Source organism: Pinus tabuliformis, chromosome 4_2 (genome assembly GCF_031772625.1).
Source record: "Pinus tabuliformis cultivar Carrire ecotype Pingquan chromosome 4_2, CPIR1, whole genome shotgun sequence".
Lineage (NCBI taxonomy): Eukaryota > Viridiplantae > Streptophyta > Pinopsida > Pinales > Pinaceae > Pinus > Pinus tabuliformis.
This window is the reverse complement of record NC_142304.1, coordinates 404,305,041-404,326,803: the sequence shown is the minus strand read 5'-3', so window position 1 is coordinate 404,326,803 and position 21,763 is coordinate 404,305,041. Positions and strand designations below refer to the sequence as shown.

The 21,763-nt window shown below is 34.6% G+C and overlaps 1 protein-coding gene across 1 annotated transcript; it reads right to left on the bottom strand.

The window, feature by feature from the left end:
* Positions 1 to 14,455: 14,455 nt before the first annotated feature.
* LOC149169668 (uncharacterized) lies at positions 14,456 to 21,520 on the bottom strand. Its single transcript, XM_089427147.1, has 3 exons — positions 20,900 to 21,520; positions 20,718 to 20,810; positions 14,456 to 14,911 (listed from the first exon to the last, which is right to left on the bottom strand). Exons 1-3 carry the CDS (start codon positions 21,206 to 21,208, stop codon positions 14,792 to 14,794), a joined length of 522 nt encoding a protein of 173 aa, XP_089283273.1. The 5' UTR covers positions 21,209 to 21,520; the 3' UTR covers positions 14,456 to 14,791.
* Between the last annotated feature and the right edge of the window lie 243 nt (positions 21,521 to 21,763).

Sequence of the window (21,763 nt, the reverse complement as noted above, 5' to 3'; positions counted from 1 at the left end):
TCACTGCCCTATCCAGGAGGGAGGAGGATTTTCCCCAGTTCCCTGATGTACCCCATGGGGTTGCAGCAGAGAGTCAACTTGTCTACTCTCAGAGATATGTTGGGGCTCATGTAGTTCATCTAGTATATTTTTATGTGTGTGGTGGAGAACTATGGATTGATTCTTTTGCTGCGTAGGAGTTTAGATTCCTCTCATTATTAGTGACCACCATTGGACACTACTCTAGTGATGGTCAACACATTAGTTGTTGTCTTTTGTATTATGTTGATTCTTTGATGTAGGTGACACAATGTATTAGATGGTCTGCAATTTTTTGGAGCCAGTTTTGTAGGGATTTAGATAGAGTCATGCAATGATACATGGGAGGATGAACTTCCCTTTCGCTTCAGAGTTTTTTCACCCTCCTAAATCGATGGCTAAGGTGCATATGCACATGTGGGGCCAAATGATGTCCAAGAGGGGCCTACTAGAGTATTCGATTAGGATTTCCACCCAGGCACTGGCGCTACTAACCAGTGAGGATGACCATGTGTTTATGTTGTTGTCGTTTTTGTACATGGGTATGGATTGGAGACAACGTCCTAACATCCTCTTCACATTGGATGAGCCTGCAGACGATAGAGGTAATATTAATGTTTTCTTTAGATTAATTTAGTTTCATTTTATTGGCTTAATTAATTAGAATAAAATTTATTCGATATGTCCTTTAACTTGTTTTATTAAATTGTTTAATGAAATTGTTTAATTATTTTTGTGTACTATATATTTTGTATACATCGACATATTCCTTCGGGACATGCCTCCTCCCCCATTAGAGGGAGTAGATGAGGAGATGGGCGAAGCCTAAGAGGGTGAGGCACATCCTCAGGGGGGCGTGGGCAACCATGCCCATAGGGATGGTCTGAGGTTTAGGATGGAATACTGTGATAGATTGTCTAGTGTTTTGGTTGGGGAGGGAGTCTGCCCTGTGAGGGCTCGAGACATCAGTGTAGATTCTAGGTTCGTGGATCTATTGAGAGATTGCCCACGTAAGATGATGACTCTTATGTGTCATATCGTCGGAGCTAACAGGCTACTGGCAACAAGGAGGGATGTAGGGCATGCAGCTCCAGATACATCAGATGAGCCTTCATGCAATATTGCCCCGTTAGATCATGATGATGAAGGTGGTGATCATGATTCTATTAGTACTACCCCATCAGATCATGATCAGGGTGTCGGTGATCCTTCTAGTAGTACACCTCCTCGTCATTCACCTGATGATCACATCCCAGAGCTAGAGGATATGCCTCATGTTTCTCCTGATATAGAAGACCATCCACCTCCTCCTTCACCTCAGAGCTCGACAGTTGAGGTGGTACTTGACCATTAATCCTTCTGTTATAGACCAGGCTACCACTACTGCGTCTGTTGTATCAGATATTCGATAGCAATTATTTGACTTTATCCAGTTATTTGACTTGTTTGTGTATATATATCTATATATATAGATATATATATGGTGCATTTTTTTGTTCATGTTTATGTACTTAATTTACATGTTGGTGTTGATGTGTATATTGTTAGGTCATGTTAGATATGTTCATTTAATCTGCTTGTAGATAGATGTGTATGTGATAGCAGTTATTCGACATGAGAGGTATATTAATTTGAGGATATGTATGGTGATGATGTTAGATTACAATGCTTGTGTTTTGTTAAACGTGATCACGATTATGATGCCCTCTTAGATTATTAGATTTTTGTGCTAGCTAATGAGGTTTATATGTTCTAGAGGTGTATATAATTAGATGATGGTAGTGAGTTTGAATGTGTATCTTAGATGATGTTTATGTTTGTTAAATGATTATCATCATGATGTTTATTTTTATGAAATAATATTTATTATAGATTATGTATTGGTGAACTTATATCAAAATTTTATATACAAAATTGCATGCGAAACGACTTTAAAAAAATGCAAAGATATATTTATAAATTACAAAGTTTAAAATGGTTGAAACTATGATTTTAAAATTACGATAAACATTTTTCTGTTGCTTAGATATTTTATTCATATTCATTCTAGCCTAATTAGTAAAATATTTCAATGCTCACAAGGAAAAAATAACTAAAGAAAAAATATTTTAATTAGTTCTTAAAAAGAAGAAAATATGTAACTCATTCTATTTTTAATATAAAATTTTATTAATAATAAATAATCAAAAATACAATTTAACCAATGAAAAATTACACTATGGTTGATCTATATATATAGATAGAAAACCAGTACTATAGATCCATTTTAATCACATATTTATCAATCACTAAAAGAGATTAAATCTTTTGACATGTACATCCTTTTTCAAGTTTTACATTCTAAAAGGATATTTTCATATAATGAAATTCGATCCCTCTCAGTTCTTGGTAGATCCGTTGTTAAAATGGATCTATATTGGTTTATAAAATTCAATCTATTGTTAAATTTAAAAATCTTAAGTCATAATTTTTTATAATTTACTTAGATTTAATATAATTTTCAAATTTAATTTTATTAAAATTTAATTTATCACTAAAGTTATGAAATTTTCAAGCAATTTAACTTTAATATTTACAGCGACTCTTACCAATTTAAATTAGAAATTTCTCTCTCTAAAGATGGGAATCAAGAAATGTAAAATAAGACTTGTGAAGTTACTTGTAGTTGGGGATTTGCTCTATTGAAAGTTCTCTCTTAAAGAAACAAGTGAACTTTTTTCTAGTAATAAATAAATAACATTTTTGTGCTATTTTGGTTCTTTATTTTCTATTGTACCAATTTAACTTTATTTTTTAAAATAATAAATATGAATTAAATAATACAAAAACCATACTATATTATATTTAAACTTTTGACAAATAATATATTTGATTATTTCTTAATGAACAACTCAAGAAATTTTATTTTTTCTACATACTTATCACGAGATAGTCACTAAATTTCATGTTTTCACATTTCTCCTAGCTAATATTACATCACAATCACAATGATAAAGACATGTCTACTTTAAATAATTTACTTATAAATACATAAAAATAGATATTTATATTACATAATCTAAATAGGAAAGAAAAATGCATCACCAAGTTTATTAGAAAATCAAATAAATGCCTCTTAATCACTATCACATTATTTATCATTCAATTCTTAGCCATAAAATATTCATTAATTCAACTTTATTTATAATTACCATTAAAAAGAAAATTCAAAATTGTTCCATTATCCATGAAGAAAAAATTAAAACCTCTCGTGCATCCAATTAAGCCCATTTGTCTATCTTGTGGTCAATACAAAGATGTGATCAACATTGTATACATGCATAAGACCTCCTTTTAGTTTACATAATGTTTCAAGAACTGTAATTTACATATAGTAATCATGACTTTACCTCTCATGTCAAGAATTTAATCTTACATATTAATACACAATTTTTTCATAGTTAAAGTCCTCATAGAGTTATCACTACATGATTTATTTTGACTTTGAACTAAACATGAAGAAAAAACATGTGAACTGATTAATAAACCAATAAGTAACTAAATTGAGAATAAATCTGCAATGTTGTTTCTAAATTCACTATTTTCTCATTTTGGTTATATTCTACTCATTTTCCTATTTGAGAAGGATTATGACCTTGAATCCTTATTATTGTAGATATTGTACACAATTGGAAATACTTAGTTTTAAGTGTAAAAATGTTTCCACTTGAAAAAAAACATGTAAAAACGTTTGTGAATCTTACCAATTATGTAAAATGCTAACAAGACAAATAAAAAAACAATATAATTAGTGAAATAAAGAAAACAAAAACACACAACAATAATATAAATAATGAAAAACACAAGTACATATCACTCTCCATTGTCATCACCCTAATTATCTTCCTCACTTGGCATGATAACATTGTTGTTCTAAAAAATATGTTTTAATCTAGGGTCGTGTCTTAATACGAACCATTAATCCCTATCCAACACATATGGGTAAAAAAATACCTAGTTGCAGTATTTTGGAAAAACATAAAGTTCCCTAACTTCGTGCCATATATTTCTAGAGTTGATAGATATCAGTTCACTATCACGATCTTCCTTTACATTATTCCGATAAAAGGTGTTCCACCACTTGCACCTAAAAATAACACATTGGAACGAAGAGAAGTCCACTTGAATGATCTCTTGTATCTTTCCAACGTAACATAATGTCCCTATATTAGGTTTTGATTGCAGTGGATAGCAAGACTAAATTACTGGAACTCGACTTCCACTCCACAATCTTGTGTCATGCATCTATCATGGACATCCTCCATGTGAAAATGATGTCCATATCCCCACAAAGATGGGAACAAATGCACCTATAAAAAAGTGAAAAAATCACAGCGTCATGTGTCTAATAACCCAAACATAATATATCTATATATATATGTGTGTGTGTGTGTGTGTGTGTGTGTGTGTGTGTGTGTGTGTGTTATAATTTTAAGGTACAGTATGAAGTTAAAAATGTAAAGAAAGAGATTATTATCAAGTTGTTGCACCCAATCCCTATGTTTAGCTCATCCTCTTCAGCACATAAGTAACGACCAGATGCACCATATTTATCTCTAACTTGATCAACAACCCAACGATTAGGACATGTCATTGACATATTTTATTTTAAATGATCAGGATAAGGCACACTTCTACCATTCAACCATTTGAATTCTTTCATGTCACTATCCCATTTCCTCCTCTTTTGCCCATACAATGCGACCCACGATTGTGTCACTTCCATATTGTAAATGATGAATTTGTTGATGGTTTCAATTTCTGAATTCGCTGATGAAATAAAACCAACATATATAATATGTATGGGATAAAAATATGCATTAATATGAAGTTCAATGTGAATAGTTACTATGTATAAATTTGAAAAATGATAAGCCACTTAATATTTATCATGTGCCTCTTTCCATTTGTTTGGAGAACCTCCGCTTCTCTTTCGTTTTCATCCCTTTTGTTGTCCCAAATCCCCGCACGTGGTGTGTTGTCAATCTGCTTAATGTACTCATCGACATAATAAAAATACTCCTACGATATATACCCTTCTGTCATAGACCCCTTGAGTTTTTCCCTTTGTCGAACAAAACCTTTCAATTTCTTCATGTACCTTTCTAAGAAGAACATTCAACGACAAGAAACCACCCCAACTAATTAAACCTCATATACTAGGTGAATTAGAAGATGAACTTGCAAGTCCATGAAGCTTGTCGACGATTCCTTCTCATACATACAAACAATCTCAGTTATCTCTTTACACCACCGTGGAATGTTAGCCATATGAATCTCCTTTGATGTGATCCAACATACAAATGCAGATAATTTAGATATGGTAAGTTGTAGGTCTTGGGAGAAGCCATGCTTCACACACCCATGCACGAGTAGAGGATAATGACACTACACAGTAAATACTACATTATACAAAAAATAATTAAAAAATATCTCATTGCATAACAATAAAGAAAATAAAACAATAAAATCATGTTTTTGACATAAGTAGTCTTAGAAGGTTGAAATGGTTATGCGATTTCAACCCCGAAAAACAATCTTCCATAGTGAAGCAACATCGTAGTGAAGACCCATATAAATGAAGGCACCCTCACACTCATTATAACTTTCTTTGCCAAATGAATATCATCTTTCTTTAAAATCCATGGGACATCACCTTCTTTAAAAGACCAAGAGGGACCAACCTCTCCTCTAGTTTCTTGCCCTTGCCAATGTTTCTTTTTAGTTTTCGAAGAAATAAGATCTCTCCTAACAACCTATGTGTCATTTTATTTCAATGATATGTGCCTCCATAAAGAAGATTAAACATTTTTAAAATATGTATGGGATCTAGTAAGTGGGCAATCTTAAGATGCTCCCAATATGGGAACTCATAAAAAACATATTTTCTTTTCATCCCAATGGGAAATTTCTCAACATAGGTGTCAAATAATTATGGATCATTGAACATAGGTTCCCCATTTGAATCGAACATTTTTTCAAACTCCTTCTCCTTCTCTCTCTCATATGCTTTAAACCATTCGGTTGGTTCCATTATTGCAGGCCTTTGGGTTCTCTTTGGTTTACCATTAAAAGCGGATGTCGCTCTTCTATAAGGGTGTTCTTCTAGGAGCAATACCCTGGAGTAGTCATACATTGGCTTTTGTAGCTGGTCAAACCACTTAGTCTTCAGAGAAGGTCCGCAACATTTACATCCATGAAACCATTTTGTTATAATACCTTCGAAATTATTATATATAGGTCGACATGTTAGCGACCATGAAGATCAGAACAATTGCAACAAGTTAAATTAATATGTGAAACAATATTGTTACATATATGAGCAAATCAATAAAAATGTAATTGACCAGAGCAAACTCTTAGGCCTGGAAAATCATGTATGGTGTAAGTACATATGACATACAACATAAAATTCCTCTCTGTTGTGATGGGTCTTGATACATCGTACACATGTATCCCTTCCCATAATTCCTTCAATTCATCTACCAATGGTTGTAAGTAGATATCCGTATTCTTCACTTGTCTTCTACCATGGACTATGAGAGCCAACATAAGATGTTCATTCTTCATAGACAACCATGGGGGGATATTGTTAGTGATCACTACTACAGGCCATACATAATAGTTGGTGTTTTGGAGGGAATATGGGTTGACGACATCCATGGTTATGCTGAGTAGTAGACTTCATACTTCATCCTTAAATTTTTCAGGCCATATATCCTCTATAAGCTTCATGGCTATTGAATATGTTGGGATTTGCAGAGCTCCCAACTGACTTCTGTGTGAGGCATGTCATCCCTGCAACATAGCTAATTCTTTGCAAAAAAAAAGCCTTTGAATCCTTGGGGTTGTAGGCATGTGCGTCAATATCTTATGAGGAGGACCGTGTGATTTACCCATATTTTTTAATTTACGGTACCTGTCATTCCCACATTTCAGACATATATTTTTGTCTGCATATTCTCCTCTATATAGATTACAATCATTCAGACATGGATGATATGATATGTACTCAACACCCAACATCTTTAACAACTTCTTTGCCTCTTCATAACTAACTGACAAGACATTATCACTCAGAAGAACCTTATCTTAGAATAAACTGCAATTGGTGGGGAATATAATTGTACAATGTCAATATTTAACGTTAGTAGAATCGACCATTTTTAATATTCATTGCATGACAATATTTTAAAAAATATAAGGGTCTTTATCGATCATGCATGTGAATTACCTCAATATTGTCGAGAAACGTGCATTCAACATGCCAAAGTTTGCTTTCAATTTGTACAGTAACATTGTTGTACCCATTTGAGTAGACTTTGACTTGCCGCCAGGTCTAAAGAGAAGAGTGGTGGAAGCAGATTTTAGTCTTTCGAGTAAGGTATTAGTAATATGAGCATCATCCCATAGCTCATCATTTTGGAATGCATCTAACAACATCGCCTCCATGGCAGTCGTATCACATAAGTAATCATCCATACCAACCTTTATTTGTTTGCCTCCATTGCCTACTTGTGATGAAGAACTACTATTGTTGTAGTCATTCCTAATTGGTGAATATGGATGTAGTGGGAATTGAATAGGTGGTTGATTCAACTATTTTTTGTATGCTTCCTCTGTGAGTCTTGCACTTAATGCATCCTTCTCTCGATTTAACGTTGTATTGGGGTGCACTGAAAGATGGTAGATGTGTCGCTCATCATCACTAGATTCCTAATTTCGAAATATATTGAATGTCATTAGTACAATATCAATGATATTAGTAAGCACACCAATGAAATGGGTTTGTTTAAATTGCATTATATAGAGTAGTTATTAGCATCCTTGATTTAGGATTGCAGCTTGAAGATGCCATGTTCTAATTGGCAGACTGAAAATACTATCCATTTTCATCTACCAACTGTTTGGGATATGCTGTTGCTGATAAGAGCTTCTGACGTTTTTGAAATGGAGGAATATTTTATGTATCTGAACTCGATCTTGAATCAAGATCTTGCAATTTTGGATACATTTTTATTCAAATTGACATGTATTAAACAAATAAAAACAAAATCAATTAGATAATTGAAATATAAATAAAATTTGAACTTACTTGAGATGGAAAGGGATAACTCTGCGAAGGACTTTCATCAACAATATGGAACGAGATGGAAATTGAAGAATTGACCATTTGATATTATTGCGATTTTCTCCCAGCATTTGAGCAAAATCGAAAATAAAATTTCGTATACATATCTAAAATTATTTTCAAGAACCATATAACCAAAATTTGAATTTCAATATAGTTTTCAAACCATTTTTCAAGAATAAGGCGACTTTAAGTGGAAAATGTATACTATGAACTATTGTAATTCATGTGAATGCATCCTAATTTAGGATAATTTGAGATGAATATGCCATTTTACATGAAAATAAAATTTTGGATAGCTTTTAAACCCTACTGGTGCACTTATCAGGATGAATTGCACCGATGTGTTTAAATCATAACAACACCGAGGCGTTCAAATAATACCTGTACGGTTTCCAATATTCTGAAAATATATAATATTTTATCATATCGGTGCTCTTGTACAAAACCACACCGATGTATTTAAATAAAAACAACACTGGTTTGCACCTGTTTCTGGGATTTTTAAATAAAAACGAGTTCTACCATGTTGGTGCTCTTATAACAATTACACCATCGATGCATTTAAATAAAAATTTCACTGTTGCATCAAAATATTAACTGCATCGTTTCAAGATTTAAAAAAAAAAAACAAGAAGAAGCAGAAATCATGTTGGTGCATTGAAAAAGTTTGGTGCCTTGACAATTTCGGTGTGCTTTACTTGTAAATGCATTGGTGCTCTTTACTATCGAACGCACCGATGTTCGGATTAAGTAGCGGTAATTGATTTTTTGAAATCTAATTTCATAATTTTTTTAAATAGTAAAAAGTTATTCATTATTTCATTATTTTTCCCAAATTTTCAAGGGATTGATTTGCAAGAGAGATACACGAGGAGCATTGTGCAACAAAAAAATACTTTGGAGCAGCAAAGCTATTCAAAAGATCAGACGCTGAAATATATGGTGTTTCACTCAAAACCCTGCATGGTAAAATTTTATTGTTGATTTTACTAATAATTTTTTTTACAATTTTTGTTAAGGTTTAAATAAAAGAGAGATCATTTGCAAGAGAGACATATTGGGGGCACTGTGGAGCAACAAAATATTGTGAAACCGCAGAAAGATCAAAAATTGAAAGGTATGATGATTCTCTCAAAACCCTGCATTACAAAAATTTTAAATTCTACTCTTGATTTTACAAATAATTTTTTTTTACAATTTTTGTTAGATTTATTTAAAATTTAGAAATAAATAAAAACCCTGTATAATAAAAAATTTACTATTGATTTTAGTGGTAAAATTTTTTACAATCTTCGTTCCTATTTAGATTTAATAATAAAAAAAAGAAATACTTACCTTAAAGCCTTGCTTCTTCTTGCTTATGTGACTGCAAAATTTCACCTTAGAGTTTAACTCTACCATTTCACAATTAGGATTTTTCGTTTTAGGCATTTAAATTTAATGTGTTTGTGTACTTGCTATATATATGACATTTGACATGTAAAGTAAGGGGATCACTTACTGAATTAAATACAAACCCTGTCAACTCCGTCTATTCTTTTTAAGCAATGTATGTTTCGCGGTGTGCTAATGTAATATAATGCACCGGTGCACCCTGTGTAATACAACACATAAGTGTATTATAACCCTATCGGCTCTGTCCAATCTATTTTATATGTGCTCCCAGTGTAATATAATGCACCAACATGCCTCTACCAAATTGCATCGTTAAGTCATTGCAGTGTTTTTATCGTTACAAATCACACCGTCATAATTTAAAAATGATATATTTCGTTATCGGTGCTAAACAATTAAACATGCATCGATTACCAGAGCTCTTTTGACTGAAAATTATTTGATCTATATATAAAATATATTTAATGGCTTTTGTATTGAAAGGTACATGTTGTTTATTGATACAAAATGTTTGAGAAGTTGTCACGTAACAAAAATATTGATCGAAACAACGATATCATATCGAAAAAAACACAGAAGGCAAATTCTTTGTAAATTCGTTACAAAATTAATATGTTTGAACTATATGTAAATTTAACTAAAATGTATTAGTTAGTGTGTGTCATGTAGAGCCATAAAATGAAGAAGGTCGATAAGATTATTTCTAATCTAAGTGCAGATGAGCGTAAAATCCTAATAGAAAATTTGCAGGAGGATGAATGAGGTGAATGAAAAAATATTATTCAATATGAGTTTTTTTTTTTTTTTTTAATTTTCATTAAGAATATTACATAACATGTTTCAAAGAATCTATTAATTCATATATGTTTAATGTTCTACATGGATCAACAACGAAGGAAAATATCAATGTCGTTCTAAGAAAAGAAAAATTATAGAACATGTAGATTGTAATCAATTGGTCCTTATTTCATGAGGAGTAGTGTTACAGGTTAATGAAAGGGGAAAATCTTCTTACAAAACTATGAGGGATATAGTGGAATGAATGTATAGATGTACTTTCCACTTACAATACAAAAATCAATCCAATTATTCCAATAATCAAATTATATCTAAATTACAAGAAGTGTTTCCAAAGCAATGGCCAATGAGACATGTTAGACTTGCAATAACAAAAACATACAACAACAAAAAAATAATCATTCAAAAGGTAATATTCCTAATTAAAATGATTTTCTAGAATTATATGTATATATAACTAGAAACTATTCATTTATTAATATCAATTTTGTTATATTTAGTTTTCATATATCAATATAAAAATAATTTATTACTTTTTTAGGAAGATTATGAGAATCCCAAAGAATCTGAGCTGATATGTGAAACATGTCAGTATGAATGTCCAAAAAAGTGTTCAAGGAGATGGTAAAAGAAATGGACATATTTGCATCATAGGAGTCATCTCAACAACAATGTGCTTCAAATGTATGTAATCATGATTGACCTTGTACATATAAAAAAAATAATTCAACATTAAATATTACTTTTCAACCATTTTCTTGCTGAAAAGAAAAAAAAAAAATAGAACTCATTCAATACATAAGACAGGACGACAAGGAAGAAAAAGGTTGATATCAAAGTTTGTGAGTAATTGGTAATATTTCCTTATAACAACTCATGGTTTCATTTTCATATATTTTAAGTTGTTTTACAACAACCATCATTGAATGTCTTCAAATAGGTGCTAACATACAAAGAAGAGCCATAAGAATAATTGATTGACATTGGGTTAAATATGGGTTGTGAGTATATGTTGGCATATCAAAAATTAATTGTGGAATTTGTAAATATTTATGTTGTTTTACTTCTCTCAATTTATAATTAGTAGAACAAAAAAAATCCTTTATATTAAATCTATGATTTATGATGGGCTTTAAAACATGCAGGAAACAAAATATGGAAATACACCAGCAGAAGACTTGTTGCAACAAGGCATGAGACTTGGTTTTGAAACCATGTGTATAGTTTATGAATCACTTCTTGCAATGGTACATTTCTATTCAATTTACATTAATTTATATTATTGATTTCAATTTTCATCATTCTTGCAAACGTAGATACACTCATTACACCTTATTTTTATGTTTGCAGATGAAACAAGATCAAGAAGTCGAACACAGTTGATGCAATCAACAATACATTCGTCCAAATAACCTAAGTCATGGAAGTAGCTCGAGCACTGACAACAATTCCAATGAAGAATGATGATCTATTTGGATATTAATGCAATATGTTGTATTTTTTGAAATAATTGTTTGTGAAAATCACACATTTTGTTTAATGTAATGTATGTAGTGTCCCAATTGAAAGACAAGGGGTTACCAATAACAATCTCATTTTGTATGACAAAGATCCTCTTATTGATATACGATAAAATGATTTTTAATTTATTCTATTGTGTTATCTAATGTCGTTGTGAAATGTTACATCACTGATTAAATATATGAATGACTAAATATTATAATGAAGAGATGTGAAATCTTATATTATAACAAATTAACCCAAACATCATATACAAATGCACTAATCAAATTTTAATTTATATGAATATTGTTATAATATATATGTCGATTTTTCGATAAATAACGAATTTAAAACATCACAATAATTGCATTGTCAAAGGTCGATGTTTCCAAAAAAGAGAAAATAACATACAAAAAGTTGGTGCAACCATAACATAAACATGCATTGATGCATTATGTTATATACTAGCAATTGTCCCAAAAGGTACAAAGAGAGGCCGATAGGATTAGTGAAAGGAAGAAAGTTCTATAGATAGTCAAGCATATATAAAGGTAAGTAGTGACGAAGGCAATAACCACGTTGACCATCCTGTACCAGTACATTTGATATTAGAAGAACAAAACCAAAACCAAACCATTCATATTAATATAGTAAGTGTAGAACGTGTTCATACTTAAAGCTCAATAGGTTCAATAGATTATTGGCAGCACGGTTTTTTTCTAAATGAAAAGTAAATTACAATGTTGTACATGGTAAATGAAAAGTGGAGAAATTTGTGATTTGCAAATGTTAAAACAAATCACTTACATTACTGGTTGACAGTAGAACTAAAACATTAACATTATTAAAATTTTGAAACCGATTTTAAATTCATGTATTGTATTTTTCAAAGTATTTTGTTTTACATACTTAAGTCCTCAAATATAGTGGTTTTAGATTCCATTTTGGCAAACCCACCATTCAAAACAATATGTATTTCTCTGGCCCTCAAAGCAAGCTTTTAGCACTTATTAATCTATGCTCTGTCCAAGATACAATTCAAACTTTCATTTTCAAGCATTTTAAGAGGCAAAACAGTGCAAATATTTTAAATGTTCTATTTACTTGTCTGAATTTCTACAAATAAAATATATATCTTACATCCCCACCCCACCTTTAAGGGGTTTAAAAAGAAGAAAGAGCGCTCTCAAAAAAATTAGAAACCTTTAATATAAGGTGAAATTTTAAAAATTTACATCAAGAATTTGATTCTGGAAATTTCTGCAATCCCTACACATCCTTCCTTTAAAGGGCATTTTACAATTTAGCTTTCCAAAAATGGAAATAGTCTCAACCAAAATTTTCAGTTATACTTTAATCTGTGTCTCCAGATAACAACTCCCAATGATCGCCAGTTCACACAGAACATTGGTCACACACCAATTGCCCCCACTTAACATTGCTTATGCATCACTCATTCGCAATAGGTGAACAGGTTTCTTTGATATCCAATTCTAACAATAGTTTTAGACCATCTTTGTGTTTTGCTTCCTCACATAATCTGTGTCTCCATATATTTTTCCTTCTACACTCCCATACTCCCATACACTCGTTTTCCTTCTACTTAGACCAATCATCTTCAACTTTGATTTCAAACCAAGAAAGGGGTTCAAGGTTTCTACAATTTCAAATTCAATTAAAATGATTTCAGTTTCTTGGAATTTTCTCTGGAGCAATCTTTGCTGCCCCAAAACTGTTTATACCCTTTTCCATAAGTAGGATACATACGCAGCGACATTTTTCACTCAAACCCTGAAAAAGAACAAGCCTTCAGGGAATTTCGTCTGGATCTTTTATCATTAATGTAAACAAAGAAACACAATCTATAAATTCCCACTGTTTTCTTGAAAAAGGAATCAGAAGAATTTACATTTTAAATGGCAAATATGAATACTTTCGAAATTGTGATGAGTTTCTTCTTCCGTATCTATCACATAAGTAGTTTTAGTGCCACCCCATTGTTGGCCACTCTTCGCCGCTACATCTGTAACCTGGACACTTTGCCTACTTCAATCGCCCTGCACAGTTCAGATCTCTCTTGCTACAGGATCTACGCATCAATTCTGCACTCAATGGCTCCACAATTATAGCCCCAAGCATAATTTGTCAGGGATTACCCTAGATTTGTCACGGTAACAATCTAGAAAGCAAATACTCAAAACTAATTGATTGAATATATATATATAACAATAGTGTGGAGTTATTTCAACGAGGCTTGTCAAGGTAATCCCAGCTATTGTGGATCATGAGGCATTACTTTAAGAGACAATTACGAGATCAGTTTCAAAGCAGAGCTGTAGGAGATGGATCAAACAACAGAGCATAACTTTATGCTTTTTGGTAGATTCTGAAAATAGCAATAGAGAAAGGTTTAAATTGTCTACAGGTGATAAGAGATTCCAAACACATTGCAGAGAGGTCAAATGGAAATTTCAATCAGGAAAATTTGCAGCTGGCCCATCATTGGACGGAATCAGAGAAGCAAGGAAAAATTCCATGTCATTATCTTTTTAGCATGTCTGCAAGGGATAAATATGAAGGCTGATATATTGTTCAAGTAAGCACTGAGGATGCAGAACAGATGGATGGAGATGATTGAATACCCCATCTGGACCTTCTCATTCAATCTATTTCTAATCAAGCTATTATAGTAATGACCTTTTGGATGGCTGTTTTGGAAGCAGTGTCAAAACTTAAACATCATACTTACCCTAAAATTATTATAACTGTTTACATGCTTTCCAGGACTTTAATTGCATACCATAGTTACACATAAAAGCCACGACATTAATCACATAACAGTTTGAAATAGTTCAGCATGCCTTCATAACATTGGAGATTTTCCAACTGTGTTCATATTTGTCACTAATCCTGGATGACTTTAATTACAGTTCTCAGACCCTCTCCTTTAAGCATGTGATCAAATGCCTTGTTGATGTCAGCAAAAGAAACCTTGTCTGTAACAAATTTATCCAGTTCAAGCTCCTGCAAATTTAACAATCAAGGAAGGAAAGATTAAAACCGTAATTATAACTCTAATTAGATATGATAAGCATAGATTGCTCCCGTCATGGTACGGACAAAAAAAAACAACTGGGAAATATGACCACACAGTATTATCTACACCTTAAAATACTGGCTAACCTTGAAAAGTGCAAACAGGAGATGATAAGGTTAATAAAACATATAGAGCCACGCAACATAAGTCACTCAAAATCTACAAATTTTGGAAGTCAACACAACTCAGCCCCAAAACAAGCTGAAGTTACTGAGAATGAATTGGTCAAACATACAATTACTTTGAGTTCGACAAATTTTGACCAACTCTGGCCAAATTTGTATATCTTTACCAATTTGACCAAGCTTGACCCTCTTTTTAACCCACTTTCATTTTCAACTTTAGTAAGTTGCACAAGTTTCCAGAACAGGGAATGTGGGAGATGGGGGAACAGGGATTAAGGACTGCTAGAAGGTACTCTCAAACTTCCCAGGGGTGACAGCCCTAGAAGATACTCTCAAATTTCCAGGGGACGACATATAGGGGGTAATGAAAGAATATTTAAAAATAATCAAAATTTCAAAAGTAAGTCCATAGTTTTTTTTTAAATTAAAAATGAAATTATGAAATAGAAAAAATAAATCAAATGATGATTCTTGATTTGTAACATTTGAATCTCCAACCCACCAAGATGCAACCACACAACAACCAAACCACATTCTCTCGCAGCCTCCAAAAGATATAAAACAATACAGCAGACTGACTGCACACTTTCAGCTCCAACAAATATAAGAATGGATAGAAACGCTGTGAGGGACTCCAAACAACACTGTCTCGGCCCCAAACAACAATGTTTCACCTCGTAATAACAACGTCTCAGCTCAGATATTAAGGAAAAATGAAAATAGTTGGGGGCCATTTCATATAAATTCACAGGTTTTTTTATTGCCCAAGCTGGACCACAATGGGCCCACACTAAAACAGGGCCGCTTCAGCTTCTTTTTGGGACTGTCAGGGTTGGGGATGCCAACAAACCTCAATTTATCAAGAGGCAATAGGGAATTCCCTGGGACATCCCCAATTTGGCAGGGGATTTGTTGTAGATCTAACCCAGAAATATATGATAATATAAATAAACCCAAGAATAACAAGATCTGAATAGATAGAAATGCTTCTTATTATCAAAACCCTTAAGGTAGGGCAACACCATACATTCACTCCTTAAGGAAGGAGAACACTCCATAAGCCATATGCTTGTTCATACAATAATACTTCTCTTCATCTTCCTCCCTCTCCATGTGGAGTCTCTAGCCTCTATATAGGCCTCATACATACAATACCATGCATCATTACCATGGTTTCCTCATACCATCAACTAATACCATGGGCCCATTACATTATTATTAATTACTTGTGGTCCCTTACATGACATGGGTTAACCACCTTATTTATTACTACGGCCCATCCCATAATTACATTATTACCTTGGGTACCTCCCTTGGTACCCCATATTATCCCCCCTAGGTACATAACATTCCACCCCCCTAAACATGTTTCGTCCCCGAAACATGGGAAGAACATAAATAATAAGATCTACTCAAAAGAGTAGTCCACTGATACCATGCACGTGCATCTAGCCATCCAAGAGAAAGGTGAACCCTCGATCTCGCTGGTGCCTCGCTCGCTTGAGATGGAAGTTGACCGTGGCAGCTCTTCTGTGTTGATGTGTAGTAGGTGGATCGTCTCTCCTTTCTATCCATCATGTGACTACTTGGTTTCCATGATGGTTGTCTTGCGGGGTGATGTGGGTGATGATATGTTGAAGTTTTAACCCACGATGGCTTTTGCTTGACTTCACCCTGCTGTGGTGCCTGTTGTGGTGTCTTCTTTTTCAATATGACTTCAACCACTGAGACCTCCTCTGATGTATCATCACCTGTAACCTTTTCTTCTGCAGCCTCTGTTTGTGTTTGATTGTCGATCATCAAAGGCTCATCATCTGATATGTCAGTCCCTTGAACATCTTCTGCTTCAGTCTCCATGTGCTCTACCTGTTTATGGATGGAAATATCCTGTAATGTAATTTTCTTCTTTTTATACCATAGCTTCAGGAATTTCTTCTGCACATTAATATTGATAGTACCCACGGATTCCATCCAAGGATATCCCAAAACAACATCCATATTATCCATATCTGAAGCATAAAAATCACCATGAAACACATACTTATCCATAGAAAGCTTCAAATCCTTATAAATTTGAACATCCTTATCCTCAACCTGTGTATTTTCAATTTGTTTTGCTGGGACTTGCAATTTTTTTGCCAAGTTGACATTTATGAGATTTTGCTTGCAACTCGGACTTATAGACACAATGATTTTCTCCTTCTGAATCAATCCATGAACCTGCAATAAGGATATACCAGTAGGAAATAACCCCACATGTTTCTCCTTATCTTGTTTTCTAGCATGAGACCATCTGTCTAAAAGTAATTTTTCAAATTCTTCATCGGGCAGGTTGGAACACTTCTTTTGGTTAAGTAATCCCCACCATGTGGCCACCTCATCTCTAAAATCTTGCACTGCCCACAATTTCCAATTGTTTTTCCATACCCACTTCTTTTGTTTTATGTATTCTTCAATAGTAGGACCACTATCTTTTCCTGTAAAATAAAGATACTCGATAAAAGCCATGAAGAGAGTTTTGAAAAAAAACACTTACGTGGCAAAAATTTAAAATTGTCACAGTTTAGTCAATATTGCTCAGAATCCTTATTATGACCTGTTTTTGGAAATGGAACAACCATTCTGCATCTGCCCATGTGATAAAAATTTTGATCCAGGCACTAGAATTTCAGATCTGCGCTGCTACTCTCCCGACGTCACTCAAAATTTCTGCAAAAAGAGCTCATTTTAAATCAGCGATATCTCCCTCATCTGGACTCCGATTCGACTGATTTTTTTTTTGAAATTGGGTATTTTTTCCCAAAGAATCCAGATCTGCAATTAGATTTTATAGATCTTGTACCAGGACTTCTAGATCTGCGCCGCAAACTCCCTGCCCTGAAAATTGTCTGCAACCCCACTGATTTTTAAATCAGCGATATCTTCTTCGTCCGGACTCCGATTCAACCGATTTTTTTTTGAAATCGAGTGTTTTTTCCCAAAGAATATAGATCTACAATTAGATTCTATATATCTGGCACCAAAACGTACAGATCTGATCTGCAAACTCGCCGCCCCAGAAACCCACTTGTTGTAGCTCTGATACCAATTGTTGTAGCTCTGATACCACTTGTTGTAGATCTAACCCAGAAATATATGATAATATAAATAAACCCAAGAATAACAAGATCTGAATAGATAGAAATGCTTCTTATTATCAAAACCCTTAAGGTAGGGCAACACCATACATTCACTCCTTAAGGAAGGAGAACACTCCACAAGCCATATGCTTGTTCATACAATAATACTTCTCTTCATCTTCCTCCCTCTCCATGTGGAGTCTCTAGCCTCTATATAGGCCTCATACATACAATACCATGCATCATTACCATGGTTTCCTCATACCATCAACTAATACCATGGGCCCATTACATTATTATTAATTACTTGTGGTCCCTTACATGACATGGGTTAACCACCTTATTTAATACTATGGCCCATCCCATTATTACATTATTACCTTGGGTACCTCCCTTGGTACCCCATATTATCCCCCCTAGGTACATAACAGGATTACTTGGGGATATGGGGAACTCCCTAATGTCCCCAAGGGCATCCCCAACTCCTGGGATGTCCTGTGTGCCTAGGGATGTAGGAGCTCAGGGGATAAGTCTCCGAGGCGCAGGGAAACTTCCAGTGTAACTATGCAATTTCACATAACCCTTTTCAGTATTTCATGTATTTTTAATACGTTGAGCCATTGCTGAGTAGCCGACTCTCCATTCAGGATTTTCGAGTCATTGGTGAGGACAAGTCATGTGACTTTGAAATGGAACAAAAGAACTGTATTCTGAAACAAGTCACCAAAATATCAATTAATAGGAAAGGCATCGTTGATTATTAAAATTTTCGTATTCGATTTCCTGAGTGTCATTAGAAACTCCAATAAACACACTGGCATTGGGTGCCCTGTGTTACTGTTCATTACTACCAGAAAAAGACTGTGATTACACTAGTTTTCATCATGGGGATTGTCAATGCTTCACTTCTCATTTGCATGCTATCAATGGTGCTAGTGAAGAAAATAAGGAATCCTGTCCAGAGGTTATTACCAGGCATGCCCAGTGCCCCTGTAATTCACGTTGGTATTAAGCGTTACAACAAAACATTTAAACCCTAGAAGTGTACATTTTTGGTCACACACATCAAGAAACGATTATCCACTCCTATATGCAAGATTGTTAGGAAGTGAATGTCTGGTGAGTTACCACCACATACAGCTTGATAAAAGGATAGCTCGTATTTCATTTTGCCACTTCTGCATAAACATGAGGCTCTACCTAGAGAACCTTGCACATGGTAACAAAAATTGTTGTTCTCGTGCATCGAGCTGTCCACTTCATATTGTAAGAAATTACAATATATGTTTTTTCCTATTTCAATGGGAGATGATATTATGATTCAAGATAAAGAAAAAGGAACACCCACAGGACAGAGCAGACGGTGACAGGGTGTTCTGTTAAGGCACCATGGTCAAAAGGTCACCAGTTCGAAATTAAGTGGGCAAAAATCCAGCATGCTGAGGGCTGTTGTGGCCAGGCCAGGTGCGATTCTAGGTGATTTTGACGGTTTAGGTGCCCCTGGATCATGGCTACTCAAGCCACAGGTTAGGAATACCAGTCATCTCAGTACTCACATTACATAGCAAACAAAATAATAAAGAAAAAGGAACATAAACTGTAAACAATAACCAGGATGACAGATAACCACAGTAGAAAGATGCGGCCATTTGGCATTTGCTGTAGAGAAATATGGCAGTAGTCTGAAATCCAGCAAACTTACGGTACAGATACAGTAGGGTCAACTTCCTTTTGACTGTCTTTGATGATAAACCTCGTGCGTTAAATACCAGTTGACCCATAAACCCAAGAAAAACAGCCCAAAAACAAAATTATTCTAAACTTTAAAACAAGATGCATATTTTTGTATCTATTGGAAGTATACTTCTTTATAGGAGCCATACTAGATTTTTTCTTCCTTACGTATTTTTCTGTACCAAATTGTATCCAAATTCATATTCATATTCAAATATTGCTACTCTACAGAAAATTATGGTTAGATCTGCCGCGAACTGAGAAAATAAAATGAGAACGTCTTGGTCTAGTTCGATGAATCCTTGACCCATTATATGTCTTTATTTACTAGTTTGGCTTCTGGTCTCTGCGACCAAAACTAATGCAAATTTTAGATATGGCACTAAAGCAAAGTTGCTCAAAATTGTCAACCCTAAGTCCAAGGGACGGCACCTGATACAGATTGCAAACTGTCTACTGGTAGAATCAACTCTCCTATATTACACCGATATAATGCATTATCCAAAAATTGTAATCAAAGTCTGTGGTGTGTCACTTGGAATATATTTTAATAAATACTGATTTGTCTTGGTATTTTGTCTTGGCAGAGTTTTTCCCTCTCCAGGTACCTTGCCTATAAATTTTCACCTTTCCAATAAATTTGGGAATGGTAATTTAGTATCGACATGTCTGTTTCTTATTAAAGATCAAGGCATGGCCCTAATCTGGGCATGGACACTAGTTTTAACTATAAAATGTTCCAAAAATGACCGTACCGTGTTTTCTCCGAGAGTCGCCATGGACGTTCTGAGGTTCTCATGGGCGTGTGGATAATAGGGGGCACCAGCTGCCTGGGCTTGCATTCTCGTCTGCAAAACAACAAGTACATTACATTAACCACGGCATAAAATCCCCCTGAGATATAAAGCATACAACCTAACTTCATAGAGCACCTAACCTTGACAACATCCAATGGATTGACAATAATCACTGACAGAAAAGCAGCACCCGCAGCAGAAAATGCCCTTTCTCTGAATCCCAGGTTTAACTGTGCCGAAGAATAGCCCACTGCTTGATTATCGCTATCTTTAGAAGAGTCGCGCCCCTCCGAGACTCGAACCTCCGGCATGCTATTAGAAGAAGAGGTAGAATTCACGGCCGCTGCCGCAGCGGCGGCGCTGTTGGTGAAATCAACCCTGGACATGGCTGCAATCCATGCAGTAAACATCGAAGAAGAAGATGATGAAGGCGGTCCCGTCCCTACCATTGCTTTTATGTTTCTTCCAACAATCAGAATTCAAGTTTTGTTGTGGTAAGCAGGCGATTGCTCGTGGAAACCATCACAAAAACCTCCACGACAGCGTGGGCGCGATCAAGAAGACGTGTGCCTCTTCCACACCAGACCGCCTCCCGCACAATCTGTGTTTAACATTTCCAACGCTTTGCTTTCAGGGCGAGTGGGAACGCATGAGAAACTACAGCAGTTAACATTGTGGGAGATACTTCTGGACTGTGGAATATGCCACTACACAACTTTGATCCGCCGATAACAACCCTCCGCCCATAACAGAAATGAAGGCCATGTTCCGCCCGTAACTGAAGGATGAAGGCCATGACGAGTAACTGAAGGAGGAAAGAATATCACGAAATGTGCGCAGATGTCGCGGCCCTAAAAAAACTGTGCCCAGATGTCAGATGTACATTCTCGTCTGAAGAATGCCAGGTGTCAATCTCTCAAAGAAAAGAAGCACGGGAGACAAAGGGAAAGGAGAAACCATCGATGGCATAACTGTCCACGTGTCAGCACGGGACAAAAAGGAAT